We start from the raw sequence: 18122 nt of genomic DNA on the forward strand, positions 1-18122 counted from the left end.
TGAAGATGGCATCAGTGTCTTTGTTAACCTCTGACCATGAAGGACAGATGTTCTGGGGGAGCTGAGCCTGTCAGCTACTACTGATTGCATATCTCCGGCAGTTCACCAAACTGAAGTCTGCAATACAGTGAGTGATTAATTAGTGTAAAGGAAGCTCTGAGCTCTCATGGAGTCAGAATTTATACCTCAGAGAAGCTTTAGAGTTATCTCTAACTTGATATTGTAACTGGGTCCACCACACACTTCAGAGCATTACCTGCTAATTCTTGAGCTGTTCCTACCCATTGCCTCTCACTCCCCCTTGCCCCAATGCAGTGGGAGGAGGGAGGAGGAGCAGTTGTCTGACACATAGTAGGCGCTCTAGATACGTTGCTGAACACAGGCTGTCAGACCAACACAACTCATTTTTAAGAAGCAGCGTTATTCCAAAGAGCAGTGAGACTGAGACTTCCAACAAGGATGAGGGAGGACACACTCCCAGGATCCCAGAGAGATCCTCCAGGAAAAGGCTTATACGTCTGGGAAGGTAGAAGCCTGGTGAGCTGGGAGGACATTTGGAAGAGGATCGTGAGAGTCACCCCCCAGGACCTGGATGGACTAGTTCATAAAATCAAATAATGACAGCTTGGATGATTTAGAACTCACCCAGAAACCAATGAAAGGCTTATATAAATAAAGTCAGACTGATAACAAAAGAGCTGGGGCCTGGGTCCAACTCAGCTCCTTGCTTACTGCTTTTTTTTTTTTCTCTCAAGACAACACTAGGGATCGCAAAAAGGTATAAATGCAATTTGTTAAAATTAATTTTAATGTGTGTGGAAGGAGAATGAAGGGATCGGCCACTCCTCAGGGCACAGAGTATAATGCTGATAGATAAGAATCCTGTTTCACATCATTCTCCTCTGTCAAGGAAAGTGATCTTAATCGTGATATGGGAACAATCCAGAATCGTCAGCAGGTAATTAAGTTTTAAGAGAGGCTAGAAGATAGAGTGCCTAATCAATTTAATTAACTCAAAGAACTTCCTCTCCAGAGTACTCTGAGACCTTGCAATTGCAACTGCTTCCTTGGGGAAAGCACTGTTTATTTCTTTAGAGGCAGGGATAGAAAGCTATTCGGGTAAACAGGAATTACAGGCCTTACCAATATTTCACACTAGAAGCCACCGGAAGCATCTCTGCACTCACCATTCAGCAGTTTTTATTCTATAAGTGCTGTGGGTAGACTAAAGGTAACCCTGCATACTCCTTAATAGAACTAAAGTTTTCAGTGATTGAAATAGAAAAAAACAACAACATCCAAGAAGCATCAGAAACAGTGGAAAGCTCCATGTCGAGCGTTGTTTGCTGTAAAAATACAAAACACAGGAGATTCAGATTAGGGTATATAATGCTTGTCCAGAGGCTTTGGACATAGCTCCATGGTACAGTGTTTATTTAGCATATGCAATGCCCCGAACTTGATCCTTAGCACCACAAAATAGAACAACCTTTTTCTAAGCCTCATAATAGTTCATATTCAAAGGACTGGTAGTGTTGGTGGATTTCTTTGTGATACCTCTGCTAGGATAGCAAGTGGAACCTTAGAGGCATTGGTAAAGACATAGGGCTCCCAAACTCTGCCCATCATACATCACTGCAGCATTCTGTGCACTTCAGCCTAGGGGGGCCAAACCAGGCTTCTACTCAGGCAGGATCCCAATGAATAGATGGACTTCAATGTAGTCAGGGAATCTGTCCAGAGAGCAGTGTGCAGCTCTGCTTGTAACCCTCTTTCAGGTCTTCCAAGTAATGCCACCTTGTCAGTGTGTACTGAGTAGCACCGCCTCATACTACTCATCCTCACATGACTAAGCCCACATCATCATCTGATACTTGTCTGCTTCTGCCCACTGGAGAGCAGGCAGCCAGGTCTGTTTTGATGATTGCTACAATCTCAAACATTGCCTAGCTTAAGGAAGATGCTCAATGAGTGTTTGTTGAGAGAATAAATGACTGCTAAGTGAAATTATTAGAACACAAAGAAGAATTGTCCCAGAGTGATATCCAATCCTTCTTTCCTGGGTCAACTTGTTAGTCATTCCTTTGGGTGAAAACAGCTGAAATGTAAAAGGCTTCCATTTGGCCACAAGAGGGTGGTGTTGATCCTTTGGTTTTGTTTTGTTTTGTTTTTTTAAATAGGAGACTTGTTCTGAGATCATTCTGCTCTTCCTCCAAGTATTCCAGAGAGAAAACCTAGGACAGGACCATCAGCTAAATCAAAGGCACACTGTGTCTCCAATGAGACTCAGTTTATTCCATGTTAGATATGGTCTCTAGGAGGAAAGATCTCCAGAGAGCAAGCCCATAAAGAATGTTGCTCCCAAAGAAAGGCTGCAACCATGGCCTTGTCTGTCATGGAGATGCACCTAGGTGGCCACACAATCTTTTGCTTTTCCTACATCCCTCCATCTCTCTTCCTTCTATGCATCAATGTCCATTTATCTGTCGTACAAAATATGAGCTCTTGTAATGCATTAGATCCATGGTTCTGACGGTCACCTTCCAGACTTTCTGAAAAAGAAATACCATCCAAGGATCTGTCACTCTTTTAATAAGTCCTACTTTGTAAATATGCCATGCTCAGGGGCTATGAGAGGTGATTCAGAAATAAGGAGGACGGTATTAAGGTCAGGGCCCACAGTGATGGCATGGGAAGGCAGAAGAGGACATGGAAACTCAGAGATGGTGCTAGGTGCAGTGGGAGAAGATGAGAGTTGTCTCCCACCAGGAGAGATCAGAGGCAGCTTTGATGGGATGTGAGGGACACCTGGGTGAAGCTTTTGCTATTCCAAAAGCACTTCCTAATTTCATATACCTTTTATTCACACTTGAATTTGGGAATAATTTTCTTCTCATTTAGGAAGAAAATATCGAAGAGCACAAAAGTGGTCAGTTCTCAGTATATCCACACTTCCATGACATCATGTCAAGTAAGGAGAGCTGTAGGGAGATATGGCATTAAAGAGCAGGGAGGAACAAGCAGTTCCTCAACTCAGTGCTCTTCATACACACCAGAGACCAGGGACTATTACAGGCAAATGCAGGATTTTTTTTTCCATCACTTAAAAAAATATGTATCATATCACCCTACCATACCACTCCTGGCATGTATCTAAAAGCATGAGTCAATATACAACAGAGATACCCATATAACCATGTTTATTGCAGTACTGTTCACAGTCAGCCTAGGTGCCCAACAACCAATAAATGGATAAAGAAAATGAGTAGTATATACACAATGTACTTGTGTACAGCCATAAAAATTAATGAAATTAATATAACTTGCAGGAATATAGAACTGGAGATTATCATGTTGAGATAAACCAAGCTCAGAAAAACAACTATTGCATGTTTTCTTGCATATGTGGAATCTAGGTCTAAAATATCCTAATAATGTGGCATGTTTGTAAAAGCAGGATGTTTGGGAAGAGTGGCTTGATGGGGGATGAACCTGATTAAAGTATATTTATGCATGAAACTTAGTTTAAGCTAATACTTTTTCTTAAAAACAAAACAAAACTAGGAACCAGACAGTGGAAGTTCTTGTTGATTGTTATCCTCTTGTTTCAACAGAACATAGCAGAACCTTTAAGTATTTGGTAAGGCCCCAGGACTCACAGACCAACACAGTGGGCTCTGGTCATACCTATTCTTTATTTGAAAGATAGACACCCAGAGGATGTGCGAGGAAAGACTAAAAAATTCAGATATCAAGAAGCAGCTCTGAATGGAGGGCTCTACTTCCTTCCTGGCCCTTACCCACAATGCAGAGTCATAGCCATGGCCTGTCTCTTTAGATGAAGTGTTAAGCACCCCTCTATACCCCAGACTAGTGTGGCAGAACTTCTTCTGTCTCTAGAGTAAGGAAAGGAAATAAGAGGTCCCTCAGCCTCTTCAGGTTGCGCCTGCTCATTACCATGGGCAGGGTATCTGTCAGAAAGTCTGGGTTCATGTACTGCAGATAGAAAACCACATAGCCCAGCAGCCTGATGAAGATCATGATCATGAAGACAAGACACCGGATATGCCTGCAAAGAGACATTTATCATCAGCATGGGGAAAAGGACTACCCAAGGGTCAAGCAGGGGAGCTGAAGCTCACACTCATAAATGGTGAGTTGCTTGGTTCAGGTGAAACGTCTAGGAAAAGGGAATGGGCCTACAGAAGGTGAAGGGATGCGTGAACCTAGAGAAAGTGGTATAGTAGCAAGGAATTGAACACAGCGCTCTTGAGTTCTGTGTTCTCAAACAGAATAAATGCCCATATGAAAAAGCTGGAGGTTCAAGTAAGAGAACTTTCTGGGTGTGAGGCAGGACTTTGGGGGGTTATCAGGACTGTCACACTATAAACCCCATGATGGTGGCACTTTTTAGGTCTTCTGTAACAAGCTGTTCTGGAATGTGAAATAAGATTTGGCCATCTCTGGTGACAACATGAATATCAAGTCATGACTGATTGTTTCTAAGCATCAAATGCCCAAAGAAACCAGGTCAAACAATAAAATGTGTGTTTTCTCACATGCATCAAAAAAAAATCTACCCTAGCAACTGGTCTAATGCCTCAATTCTTCAACTGATCCAAAACAGCATAAGTTTTTGTGAAAGTTCTACATAATCACTTCAGGATCAATCTTCTCATTTCACAAAATAATGGAACTCAAATGATTTCTTTATCTAGAATTTCTCAGCCTACAGTAAAAGAACCCAGAATATTCATGTACCCTATACTCTTTTTCCAAGAAGCTACTAGGTTAAGCATCTGAAATCATCATAATTAAGGATCATGAGAATGGAAATTGCACCACCAGCTCACACCTGTAATCCTAGCTACTTAGGAGGCTGAAAGCTGAGGATCACGGTTCAAAGCCAGCCCAGAAATTCTGTGAGATTCTGATCTCCAATTCACTAAAAAGGCAGAAGTGGAGCTGTGGTTTGAGTGTTAAGAGTGCAAAAAAGTTAAGAGACAGTGCCCAAGTACACGCACGCGTGCACACATACACAAACACACATATAATGTATGCACAAAGGCAATCATGCACACACACACAGGACACAAAATGAAAATCGCAACCTAAAAACTTCCACCCTGGACTTCACAGAAGTAGCAACTAAGTGCTTTAGCTATGTGCAACTGTATAGCTCTAGTGTTTTAATTCTGTGCTGAGAAAGGAAGAAAGGTCTAGGAGAAATTTGGGGCTGACTAGTGTTTTTAGTTGGATGTGCTTGTCCTTATTACCTTGGCCAGTGTTAGATCACCTGCAGAGCAGATGCCCCCTAGATTAAGTAAAAGCAAAACTCTGCCACTTACCTGTACCAAAATACTTTCTTCTGTTTCTTAATGAGGGTCTTTTCCTGTGGGAAACAATAGAAGTTGAAGCTCTCTCTCTCTCCAGGTCCTGACAGATAGGAAGTAGAGCAGGGCGGCTGAGAGGAGGATCAGGCTGCCTGGGCTTGAATTCTGGCTCTGCCTTTTCCTACCTGCTATAGTTTGGAGCAAGGCAATGGATCTTATTTCTTAACTGCAGGGTCATTATAGAGAAGAGCAACAGAGAGAAGCCCAGAGGGGAAGGGATTGAGGAAAACCCATTTGGACAGGGAAGATTTACCATGTTATTTTTGATGCTTTCCACTAGAATTGACCCAGGTTTAACTGTTTGGGAAGAGTTATTCTGGGCTTTGGATCTGGTGGGAAAAAAAGCAGAGCCAAGAATTAGTAACTCAACCTGAGCAGCTGAAGAAAGATTGTTTGTTATGTGATTGTACTAGTGGAGTTGAACCCAAGGCCTATGAACTTTACTAGGCAGATGCTTTCCACTTGAGCCACTCTCTCAATGTTATTGTTGTTGTTGTTTTGCCTTTGTTATTTTTCAAGGAGGCCTTCGCATATGCCCTGAATGGGCTGGACCGCAGTCCACCTGTTTATTCTTCCGTGTAGCTAGAAAGATAGGCACCATGTCCACCATGTCCAGTTATTGATCAATAGAGGGCCCTTTGTTTATTTCTGGGATCATTCAGATCTCTACCTCCTGAGGACCTAGGATTATAAAGCTTTAGTTACTGGCACCTAGCTTAAAACAACAACAACAGGATTTCACTAGGTAGCCCAGGGTGGCCTCAAACTCATGACCCTCCTGCTTCAGCTTCCTCTGTGGTAGTATTATGGGCATGCATCACTATGAATGGCTGAAAGGTGTTTGTCTAGGATTTACTTTTTAAATTCCTGGTAAAATTCACAGTGTTACACATCAAAATTCATAATTGCCCGGTATATAGAGCTAGGAAAATGTGGTCTACTCTTAAGAAAAAGACTATCTGCCCAAGTCCCTGGATGACTTTAAAATCACTGGTGCTCCGAGCAATCAGTGAGCAGCTCAGCTAAGGTTCTAAGACACAACCTCACTCTTAACTGTCTCCAGGAGACTGACTTTACGTTGACTCTAACATCAGGCACAGATTTTGGAACTCCCCACAATGGTTCTCTACTTTCTTTCCAGCATCTTTGGCTGCCCTGAATTCTTGTTTATTAGCCCAGGTGTGTTTCCAGTTCTCTTGGTGTTCTAGCTTCCCCCTGGTACACCATACCTTCCCAGCAGCTATGTAACACAGGAGAGAACCCTACTCTGTTCTCCTTTCTCAAGTGTTCTCTCCAGAATCTGCCTGGAGAAGGAATGTCCTGCTATGCTATGAAGGCTGGAGCTCAAGGCCTATCAACCACGGAGGGAAAACACATCACCATTTCAACAGACCCATACAACGTTAACAAAAGTGCCATCCATGATTTATAAAACTTAAAACCACTCAGGGACTTTAAATAGAAGCATGTAGATCTGGTAGAAGATGTGTTCAAGAGAGCCACAAGCCAGGTCTACTTTCTGTTAACTGCCAGCACTTGATCCCGTGTTCAGTAATGTGCGTCCATCTAGTCTCTGTTATGCTGTCCTGGATCATGCATAAAGTGAGAAAAGGCAACAAAACCAAGTTTGGAAAGGGAAGTTACAACTGTCCTTCAAAGATGAAATTCTAAAAGAACCTACTGGGCATTACAATAAGCTAATTTAGCAAAGTTGGTGGATAAACAATGCACAGACATGCAAGTCTGTAGATCTAGAGTGTAATTAGAGAGACAGGCATCTCTGGCCAGTCTGGCGGTTTCAGCAAATCCTGGAGAAGGGAACAGCTCAATGGAGAGACGTATCTGGACTGCTCTTCACAACGACTTTCCTCTCAATGTAGCTTGTGTCAATTTTGGGGAATTTGAGTCAACTAAGAATGAAGGCCTAGTGGCAAGAGTGCCTGCCTCATATACATGAGGCCCTGGGTTCGATTCCCCAGCACCACATATACAGAAAATGGCCAGAAGTGGTGCTGTGGCTCAAGTGGCAGAGTGCTAGCCTTGAGCAAAAAGAAGCCAGGGACAATGCTCAGACCCTGAGTCCAAGCCCCATGACTAGCCAAAAAAAAAAAAAAGGATGAAGGAAAAGAACATTAAAAAGTGACACAAGCCACTGAGGATGGCAAGAGAAAAACTAAGTATGGATGAGTTTTCAATCTAAAACATTGAGTGGGGGCAGCCCTGGACCCCCTCAGCCCTCCAGGGAGGTTGCTTCCCCAAACTTACATTTCTTTCTCCAGCAGTAGAACATCTTTTTCCTTTTCTATGTGTCTCAGAATTTCCTGATACTTCTTCCCAAGGGAGGGAGGAAGATGACATAGACAATAATTTCAGTATTTTATTTTGATGTCCTTGATGCATATATTTTGCTAAGACTGATTTCTAATATTCCAAATGCTACACACATGAGTATGCCAAGGGTTAGGGGCTGTTGTCATAAAGAATGAGGGGAGCCTAAGGAGGAGGGTAGATAAACATGAGCAAAAGAAGCCTTGGGCCTGCTAGTACTCAATTCCCAGCTCACAGCTGTGTTCCTCAGAACACATCACACAACTCCCCTGAACCTCAGTGTCCTGATCATAACGGGATCAGCCTCACCTAGTCACTGGGAAGACTAGGAAGGACGCTGCCTGATAATGCCCAGAATACTGCCTATCTACTCTGTTGTTCTTGCTGTTGATATGAGACAGAGGTCAAGCTCTGGGAAGCCAAGGATCCCATGACCTAGTTGGGGGTGGGGTGTTTCTCTCATCTGACTTCCTCCGGAGCACTATACCTTTATATAGTGGGCCTGGTCCTCACAGAGCTGATACACAGATTGGTAGTCACTCTCTATCTAGAAAGAAAAGAAAATTAACAAGCTAAGTCAGGCTGTTCCTGGGAACATACCTGGCACACTTGATATGTGGTTGGTTTCCTAGCAACTACATAGTGGAGGAGAAACAACCACCTCACAGAGCAATGATGTCATCCACACAGAGGGTCTAACTATGAGCAAAGGAAACTTCATGTCCAGGCTGGGCTGTGCCCCTCTGGGAGAACGCCAAGGGATATTATAGAGCCATTAGGTTTGTAATTCAGCTATGGGATGAAATAGTTAAGATATGGTAATACTAGTACTTTTTTTGGCAGTACTTGTTCTTTTAACTCAGAGCCTCATACTTGCTATGCACACCCCCACTCCTTTATTTTTTGGATAGGATCGTGCACTTTTGTCCACCTATACCTCAGGTAGGCACTATCCCCAGTTAGTTGGTTGAAATGGGGGTCTTGATTTTTGCCTCAGCAGGATTTGAGCTAGTCTTCATAATCTCTGCCTCCCAAGTTGCTAAATAGTTAGAATCATAGACATCTAACCCTATGCTAAGCCTAGACCAGTAGTTCCAATAGATGTTTCTTATTCTTTACCTATGTTTGTATCACACATTCATCTGCCAGGTATTTTTGCTCCTCCCTACATGTGTCAAAGTGGTCCTGGTTTTAGACTCCGGAGCTCCTCCTATTTATAGCCCAGCTACACCCTTGATTGAAAGTCTACCTTGACCATTTCCTTCTCTTGCTGTATGCAGGACTCTGTTGACTTCCGTAGTTGTACCTGGGGAAGATGTGTTAGCAGAAAGTTAATAACATTCTCTGTGCAAGGCAAAGTATGTAATAGCCATCCTCTACAAACCAGTAGAACCAGGATGACAATGATGGGCTTATGCTGAGGAACACATAACCCTAGTCTAGAGTGGGCATGACTATCACCTGCATTTCACAGACAGGACACAAAAGCAGAGAAGTGAACTGCATAGCTTCATTAAGTCTCAGTGGCAGAGCTGGTGTGTAAACCTCAGTGCACTAACTGACCAATGAGCCAATCTCCATTCATCAGCAGTCTATTTCTGTTGCTCATTCTGTAGAACATGACATGCCTGCCAAACCAGACATGTATCAAGAGACCTCAGCCCTTTTAGAGAAAAACATAGGACTAGGGGGCTCAGCCAAATTGTCATACCTGCCATGTAAATCTGCTGATGTAGGGTTTTGCTCCTGCTGGGGTCCAATTCATTTGTTTACTTAAGATACATTTATTGGACATCTGCTCTCTGACAGTCTGTTTTAGACATAGTTTAATGTTATCAAATGTTTTACTGTCTACTAGAGGGAAAAGATTTAACAAATAAAACTTGTTTGACCTGCAAGCTGAGACTGGAGAATCAAATCATGGACATAATCTTATCTAATTGTGGTTATGATCTTCTTTCCACCAGAATATCTGTATTTGTACATCCTCCTTTAGATCACAAACGTCTGGAGGGAAGACCTTGTGTTTTCGTCCCTGGTGGATGATGAAGGTCAGGTGCACTTCCCTGCCCCTGATGGCATTGCGGACATCTCTGCTGCTAGGGTGACTGGTGGTGTTAGTATGTCCGCGGGCCATGGAATTAAGTAAAGGGAATGAAGGCCATGGGTTCACCTCTGATACACCTTGCCTGGGAGAACCTGGAGAGCAATTCTAGGAACCAGAACTAACACCACTCCCAGAAAACCCCTAGGGTTGCTATTTTACTCACCTTCAGTTCTACTAAACTCTGCTTCAGAGTTCCTTTACTAAGGACAGCATTCTTACATCTCCTTGAGACCTGAAACACCATTGCCAAAAACATGAACTTAGAACAAGATACAAACAAAGGACTGGGATAGTGACAGCTTCAGGGGTCCCAGGCCACAAAGCAGCGTGCTTCCATTCAGGTCCTGGGGTAAACTTGATGGGAAACAGTCTTCTGTTCCTGTAGAAGCCACCTGGCCCCATTCTGGCTGGACAGCCCTTTCTGTTCCCCAGCCCATGAAGATGGCTCGTGAGCACAGAGGAGGAAGACCCAGATGAATGGATAGAGAGGGAGAGACAAATCTCTCCTGCCCTTGCAATCCTTTAGTCCTCTTGCCATCATTTGTAATTCCCCCATGACAGTCTGTTAGAGGATTCAGAAGGTAATAGGGATAGATCTTACTGGTTGACCCTTGTCATCTTTGTGACTGGAGAGTTCAGGAAGCTCTGTTAGGATACCTAAGAAATGAGCCCATTTCGAGGCTTGGCTTTGTGGTATGGACGACAGCCCTGATCTGAGTATCTCTAGGTCTCATGTTCATGCTCCATACCGCTTCCTCAGCCTTTCTCCTGTGAAGATAATGTTCTAAGGATCCAGGGAACTCAAGACCTGTGGTCCCCTTACCTTCTTTCGAAGCTCCCTCAAATTCCTGGCTAGGATCTTCTTCTTTTTTTCCTGTGGGGAGAAGGAAGTAAAGAGGGGAAACATGCTCATTTACACACACACACACACACACACACACACACACACACACACCCCCCTTGGGCTACTGAGATAAAGTGTGGTATGGAACAGAGCCCAAGCCCAGCCCCAGGCTGAGCTTCCTTCTCAGATCATGCCCCCCAAACAGCTGTGAATTCTCTACAGATGCATAGGCAGGTGTGTACAGATGGTCCTCCAGGAGAGTGAAAGCCCTGATTTCTGCTTCTAGAAGGCTCTTTACCAGCTTGGCGGTCTCCAGTTCCAGGGCCCTCAGGGTGTCCTCCTTGTCAGACAGGATCTGCTCCATCTCTTTTCTCTCTTTGGCTTTTCCTACTGACAGGGTGATATCTCTTTCCAGACTGAAAAACAATGTCACCTGGGCTCAGCTCAGTGCTAAGGAGGTTGCTAGGGCCCCAGCTTTAAAAGGATATTATTCCTAAGCCCCAATGAAGGGAGTGACTAGTTCAGCAGCAATAAAATGTCAACTGAATGTGGTAACTTGTTGCAAAACTGTATAAGTAAAGCCTTTGAGGGCAGCACAGCCCATGCTTCAGGATTTACTTAACATTAGGGATTTGTCATCTAGGACTTGAGCACCCCCTCCCCACTTCCCTTTCCCAAGAGGCACTGAGGTGAGGTTTTCCCAACCTTTCAATTGTTTCTTCTTTCTCTTGAATTTTTCTAAGAAGAATCTGATTTGCCTCATCCAGTCTCTGCAGGTCATTTTCAAGGTTTGCGTTTAGGTAGTCAAGGTTCTGTTTTATGACCACTAAGTTTGATATCTCCATCATCTTGTGCCTACAGGAAAATTGGCTTCATTACTAAATCAGGAACAGGAGAACTAATTCACCCACCACCTGTTGCTTATGGGCCTGGCCACTTCTATTTCATTCTCCAGGATCAACTAATTCCTACAGAGTTTTGCACAAAATGAATTCCTAGAGTCACATTTTAATTTTAAATGTTATGATCAAAACTTACTAAAATACAAATATTTTAGGAAGCAAAGGAAATAGTTTTATGTGAATACTAAGAAAGGCCCATGGCAGGGGGTCTCAAGAGAGGGTTAACTGTACAATGTGAGGATATGTTCTTCATCAGTGGTTCTCCACTGGAAACACCTACATTCCTGGGAAGTTTAACAGAGACTTTCTAACTATATCCCTACTGACTGCAGATCAGCCCCTGGGGCATGTGACCTTCTGCTGAGAATTGTGCCAATGCCCACTGTGTTGCTAGTGAGAGTGTACTAATGCAGCTGTACAGATGAGAGTCTCTCAGGTGTGTTAGAATGAGGAAAGAGCAAAGAACACCTATTCTAAGTAACAGAAGTAGAATAGGTGATTTATTTGGCATCCTAGGCTGTGAGGATTCCCTCTGAGCTCACCTTTCTTTTCCCAACTGAGATTTCTTCTGTTCTCAACAGAGCTTTCTGGTTGAACTCCAGAACTTTCAGAAAAGGCATAGCCTTTCTGATTGAGTTCTCCACATGAAGTGGTACCTGTCATTGCTGGTTGGGTGGGGCAGCATGTCATAGTGGGTAGAGATGGGTAGCTCAAACAATGCCTGTCATCTCTGGAGCAGAAGAGAAGAGAATTTCAGAATAGTTTAGCCCTCTTCTGAAACAGCAGTGTAATCTGTGGAACAAGTTTCAAGGCACAACTCAAAAAATGTCTCCCACAGCATCTACCGGCTCTATGGACCACATTTCACATCCCAGTTCCCTGGGGTTTGCAGGACTTGTGGTAGTTCTCATTTCCCTTCCTCGATCGCTGTGTGGCATGTTCACAAGTTTCTGCCACAAAACCAAACCATGCATCCTTAATCAGGACAATCAGGAGCTCTGGGAAAGGAAGGTCAGAGAACAGTCCAGGAAGACTCTGAAAGAGGTCTTGTTTGTGAGCAAATGAGTCCTCATTCTTACCATGTTAAATTCTTAGAGCTACAAAACAAACTCATCTTCCCTGGACTGGTACTGCAGGTCATTGGGAAAGAAGGATCTGATATTTCATAATTGAAGGAGTATGTGAAGGTATATAGCAGGAAGGAGAGAAAATATGAGCCATTTGTCTTTCTGGGTCCATCTCCCTTTAAAAAAAGAGATTGGTATGTTTCTAGTCTACTTTTCACATTTGATGATGAGTTCATTTCACTTTTTCTCATGTTCAGTTTATTACTGTACAAACAGTTCCTCTATCATAGATGTCAAAAGCAGAATTATAAAAGCAGAAAACTAGCCTAAAGGAGAGGAAAAGAGAAGAGAGAATTGCATTTCATAGTTAAAATCTTAGAAAAGGAGAGAGGAGAAAAAAGGACTGTGGAAAAGAGGTGGGTAGATGGCAGAGTGGGTGAATCTGGGAGTTAGATGATGAGCAAGAAAGATATGTCAAAAAAGTGAACCAAAGGATTATTTTGATCCCCAAGTAAGTAGGATCTCCCTTTGTGTTTAAGGTTTGGAGTTGTTTTGTGGTACAGAGTAGGGGAGGGAAAATGAAACCCCCTTGAACCTGCTACCCACAAATGGCCAGAGACTCATGGAAGTTTGCCCCCTCATGTGTAATCCAACACATGAAGGCTCCATAGAGGGAATAAGGGACTTTCATTGAAGAGGGAAGGATCTGTCCAACGTAAAACTGGACATTCAAGGAGGCAAGTCCCTCTCAATAGGACAGATATGTTGACAGACGGAACAGACTGGGTTCAGGACTTTGCCTGAAATGAAATTATCCAGGAGGCTGTGGCCAGTGATGAGAACAGTTAGTACAGAAGCAGAGGCCAGTGACTTTTTTCTCTCATTTCTACCCTGGCTGCAGTGTTAGAGGGAAAGAAGTCAGATACAGGCAAATAAACCCTGACTTTGTTTCAGCTGGAGTCACTTGACATTAATTTCTTGGGCAACTATTTAAACATTTTCCATTTGCCAAATCTGACCATCATCCATTGCTGATTGGTGGGGGCTTATTTGGAATATACAGTGCTACGTGTTGATTTTTAAGATAGCTGTGCTGTCAATCAAGCAAATCTACTAAAATTCAAACATTCAAACTAAGTCAGTTAAAGTTAACACAGATTTGCATAAAGTGTACTGTTTGTACAGTATTTGAATTTTGCCATGTGCCTATGGCATTCTTTTGTTTGTTTGTGCTAGTCCTGGGGCTTGAACTCAGGGCCTTGGTGCTATCCCTGAGCTTCTGTGCTCCGGAGTGGTGCTCTACCACTTGAGCCACAGTTCACTTCTGGTTTTTTGATAGCTTATTGGAGATAACAGCCTCACGAATTTTCCTGCCTAGGCTGGCTTCAAACCTCAGCTCTCAGCCTTCTGAGTTGCTAGAATGAGCCTAGTTTTAGTCCCCTTTTTATTCAGAGCACTTCTGCCTCCTCTGATTTCTCATGACAGTGGTATTTTTAAAAAATATTAGCCAGCTGTTGCATAGAATATGAATAGTACATATAAATAGCTTTATGCAACCTTCTTAATACAAAAATCACCCAATCAACTCAATCGATGCAGAGAATAGCCTTTGTCAAAATTCAATATTCCTTTATGATTAAATCCCTGAGAAAACTGGGAATAGGAGAAAAATGCCTCAATATAATAAAGGTTATATATGACAAACTTATAGCCAACATCTCCATATCCCTAAATGGAACTAAACTGCATTCCCTTGGGAGCCAGAATGAGACAAGGTATCCATTCTCTCCACTCATATTTACTGGAGTGCTTCAATTCTCAGGCAGAGCAATAAGACAAGAGACTAAATAAAAGTCATACAAGCAGGAAAGGAAAAAGTCAAATTATTTTTATTTGCAGATGATATGATCCCTACCTAAAGGACGCTAAAGATTCCATAAAGAAAGAAAAGAAACACTCCTAGATCTGTTGAACACGTTGTTTTAAAAAAAAGAAAATAGATAAGACATCACAAAATCAACACATGGTTGAGAAGTTGACAAGGAAATCAGGAGAACAACCCACTTACAGTAGCCTCAAAAAACAAAGACACCTAGAATTCAACTTGGAGGGGAAATAACTCTGCAGTGAAAACTATGAAACTATGATAAACGAAATTGAAGAAGACCCTAAACAATGAAAGGCCTCCCACATTCATGGATTGGCTGATGAAGTCTTATGAAAATGTCCACACTACTGAAAGCAATCTACTGATTCACTTACTTCAGTCCCCATAAAATCCCAATGTCAATCTTCATAGGGATAGAAAAATCAATCTTATCATTTATGCAAAAGACCACAAATAACCAAAGTAATGCTGAGTGAAAAGAGAACTGCTTGAGGAATCACAGTATCTCACTTCAAATTGCACCACGGAACCAAAGTAACTATGACAACGTAATACTGGCACAAAAACAGTCATGTAGACAAATGTAATGGAATAGAAGAGACAGAAATAAGCTTGCATAGCTACAGCCATCTGATTTCTTTTTACTATGGTGCTAAAAACATACATTGTAGAAAAGACAGACTCTGTTGTTGGGAAAACTGGTTATGTACATGCAGAAGTCTGAAACTAGATGCCTATCTCTGATTATGTTCAAAAATCAATTCTTTGTGTAAGATCTAAAATTTTAAACTACAGGAAAACAATGAGAAAGTTACAATCATAGGCCAGGACTTACTGAGTAGGATCCTAATAACTCAGAAAATAAGAATAAGAATTGGCAAATGGCAGTGGGCAAGTTGGAAAGTTCTGCATGGCAAAGGAAACAAATACCAGAATGAAGAGTCAGCCTATAAAGTAGGACAAATTCCTTAGCAAGCTATTCATTTGATGAGGGCTTAATATTCAGAATACATAAAAAACTTAAATCAAAATAACAAATAATCCAATTCATGAATGGGTAAATGAATTGAAAATTTTCCAAAAAAGCACAAATAGCTAATAAATAAACATGTAGTATCATTAACCATAAAGGAAATGCAAATCAAAACAATATCAAGATTCCATCTCACCAAACTTAGAATGGCAAGCATCAAGAAACAAACCGTAACATGGGCTGGGGATATAGCCTAGTGGCAAGAGTGCCTGCCTCGGATACATGAGGCCCTAGGTTCGATTCCCCAGCACCACATATACAGAAAATGGCCAGAAGCGGCGCTGTGGCTTAAGTGGCAGAGTGCTAGCCTTGAGCGGGAAGAAGCCAGGGACAGTGCTTAGGCCCTGAGTCCAAGGCCCAGGACTGGCCAAAAAAAAAAAAGAAACAAACCGTAACAAACAAATGTTGGCAAAGATGATGGAAAAGGAACTTAGACATTTCATTGGGAATGTAAATTAATCTAGCCCCTATGGAAATCAGTATAGAGATTCTTCAGAAAACTAAAAATAGAACTACTATAGAGATCTGGATACCTTCTGAAATGGGTCCTTTCCTATGGCAGGGTCCATTTTCCAGAAATGGCTCCTATAACAACTCCTTCTAGAACCTATTATGCCTTGTCCAGTTGAGGAGTCCAAGTCCCTTTGAATTGGACCAGATTTCTAATAGTGGAAAAGATAGATGTCCCAAATACTAGTAATGGGCTTCTCCCATTGGTTGGTAGTATCCCATGACAGTCATAGAAAGAGCTTTCAATCTTTTCAAATTTTATTAGCAGCTCTTTTTCTTTTGCCTTAAGTACATTTGAGGATACTTTGAAGAGTTAATGGCAATTGATAAGCTGTAATGAGGGACTTCTGGTTTCTCTAGAGTTTACAGCCAGTAGCTACAGAATCTTATTAGAGAATTTAATTAATGTATCTCCATTTACATTTTCACTTATTAGGAGTGAAACCAGAGGAGTGGTGAAAGGATTTTCATAGAAATAAAAAAAAGTTAGGTAATTTACCCTTAAACCTTCATTATTTTTTTAAACCTAGATTTTAATGAAATATCATTCTGCTAAATGAGTCAAGATGCTTCTCTGCTCTTTTGAAATTGTTATTCCTGGGGCTGGGGATATAGCCTAGTGGCAAGAGTGCCTGCCTCGGATACACGAGGCCCTAGGTTCGATTCCCCAGCACCACATATACAGAAAACGGCCAGAAGCGGCGCTGTGGCTCAAGTGGCAGAGTGCTAGGCTTGAGCGGGAAGAAGCCAGGGACAGTGCTCAGGCCCTGAGTCCAAGGCCCAGGACTGGCAAAAAAAAAAAAAAAGAAATTGTTATTCCTATTCTTAAGTAAATTATTGCTCAAAAGAATGTTCCGGCTTCTGGTGAAATCACTTCACCATGGATTTGTAAAAGTATAAACTTGATTATAAGGGGAAAATGGGACAAATTATTTTGGTTAATAGAAAATTTGAAAAACATTGACATTAATGTCTGATTACTCAAAAAATTGATAGTATTTACATAGTTCTCTTTAATATATGATGATATACACTAAAGTTACTTAACTGTATCCCCACTTACCAACCAAAATGACTAAAATTCTCAAATAAACAATTCATTAATTAGCGGTAAACTGTCTTTATATTTTGGATCAACAAGTTGAAACATTGTTAATGCTAGAAGAGCACTTACGGAAAGCCAGAGATGATTGGTTATGAAAGTTTTACATTGGACCCTTTGAAATAGAAAAGTGATGTTTTTGAAAATGAAAGAAAACAACTTAAATGAATGGGGTTACAGGACAGATGTGTTTCAAAATGAAATGGGCTTAATAGCTTTTCAAGAGAGCTGGTCTTTGTGGGATAAAATAGGTGCGTGATGTTGAAGTTCAGTCTCTTTCCCCTGGCTTTGCAGAGCTGGTCTTCATCTCTGGTAATAGAACTCAGAGAAAACTAGATTATAACTCCTTAAAAAGAATCCCTAGGTAGACATAATGAAAATTTACCTCTCAAGTCTTTCCTTTGTATCTGAAAGTCCTTCTTCATTTCTTCAATTCTTGCTTGAAAGTTTAGCCTCCATTTCCCGTCTTCCCCGAGCCACTGCCCAGGTCCTAGAGCAGTTCTGTACTCTAATCACTGTATTTTACATAGGCCTCAGAGCTCTAATCACCGTATTTTACATAGGCCTCCCTTACACATGGTCATTCACTAGAATGTGGGCTTCTGAAATGTGGGTGGTGTTAAAACAATAGAAAGATGTCCAAAGGTTAGGAGGTCCAAGAATAAGTGTGGCTCCTGCAATAGCTGTGTGCAGTTCAGATGCAAGGAGTAATTTATCCTTCTCCTAGAGTCATCAGGGGCATTCAGAACAGAGGCAAACAGAAAATGCTAACAATCTGTAAATCAAGAAAAAACTCCCACTAATGAGTATATGTTGTCAAGTGTTTTTCTGGGCTTACTTAACAAGGCAAATAACCTAAGAAACAAAATGGATAGGGTCCCTGTTTCATAATCTGTAGTTGTCAAACCAAAATTAAATTTCTCTGAAATTAGCAACAATTGACAATAC

The 18122-nt window shown here is 41.8% G+C and overlaps 1 protein-coding gene across 1 annotated transcript in view; it reads right to left on the reverse strand.

Moving 5' to 3' along the window:
* Positions 1-3870: 3870 nt before the first annotated feature.
* The window catches only part of LOC125340451 (transmembrane and coiled-coil domain-containing protein 5B-like), a 29765-nt gene continuing 15513 nt past the window's right edge, over positions 3871-18122 (reverse strand). Inside the window, exons 2-11 of the mRNA XM_048332066.1 lie at positions 11378-11527; positions 10971-11088; positions 10652-10702; positions 9992-10060; positions 8971-9027; positions 8209-8268; positions 7659-7723; positions 5647-5722; positions 5349-5392; positions 3871-4069 (exon numbers count right to left, since the gene is read on the reverse strand). Coding sequence (XP_048188023.1) covers positions 3871-4069; positions 5349-5392; positions 5647-5722; positions 7659-7723; positions 8209-8268; positions 8971-9027; positions 9992-10060; positions 10652-10702; positions 10971-11088; positions 11378-11527 — 889 coding nt within the window. The remainder of the gene's footprint in view (positions 4070-5348; positions 5393-5646; positions 5723-7658; positions 7724-8208; positions 8269-8970; positions 9028-9991; positions 10061-10651; positions 10703-10970; positions 11089-11377; positions 11528-18122) is intronic.

This window comes from Perognathus longimembris, chromosome 23, assembly GCF_023159225.1.
Source record: "Perognathus longimembris pacificus isolate PPM17 chromosome 23, ASM2315922v1, whole genome shotgun sequence".
Classification (NCBI taxonomy): domain Eukaryota; kingdom Metazoa; phylum Chordata; class Mammalia; order Rodentia; family Heteromyidae; genus Perognathus; species Perognathus longimembris.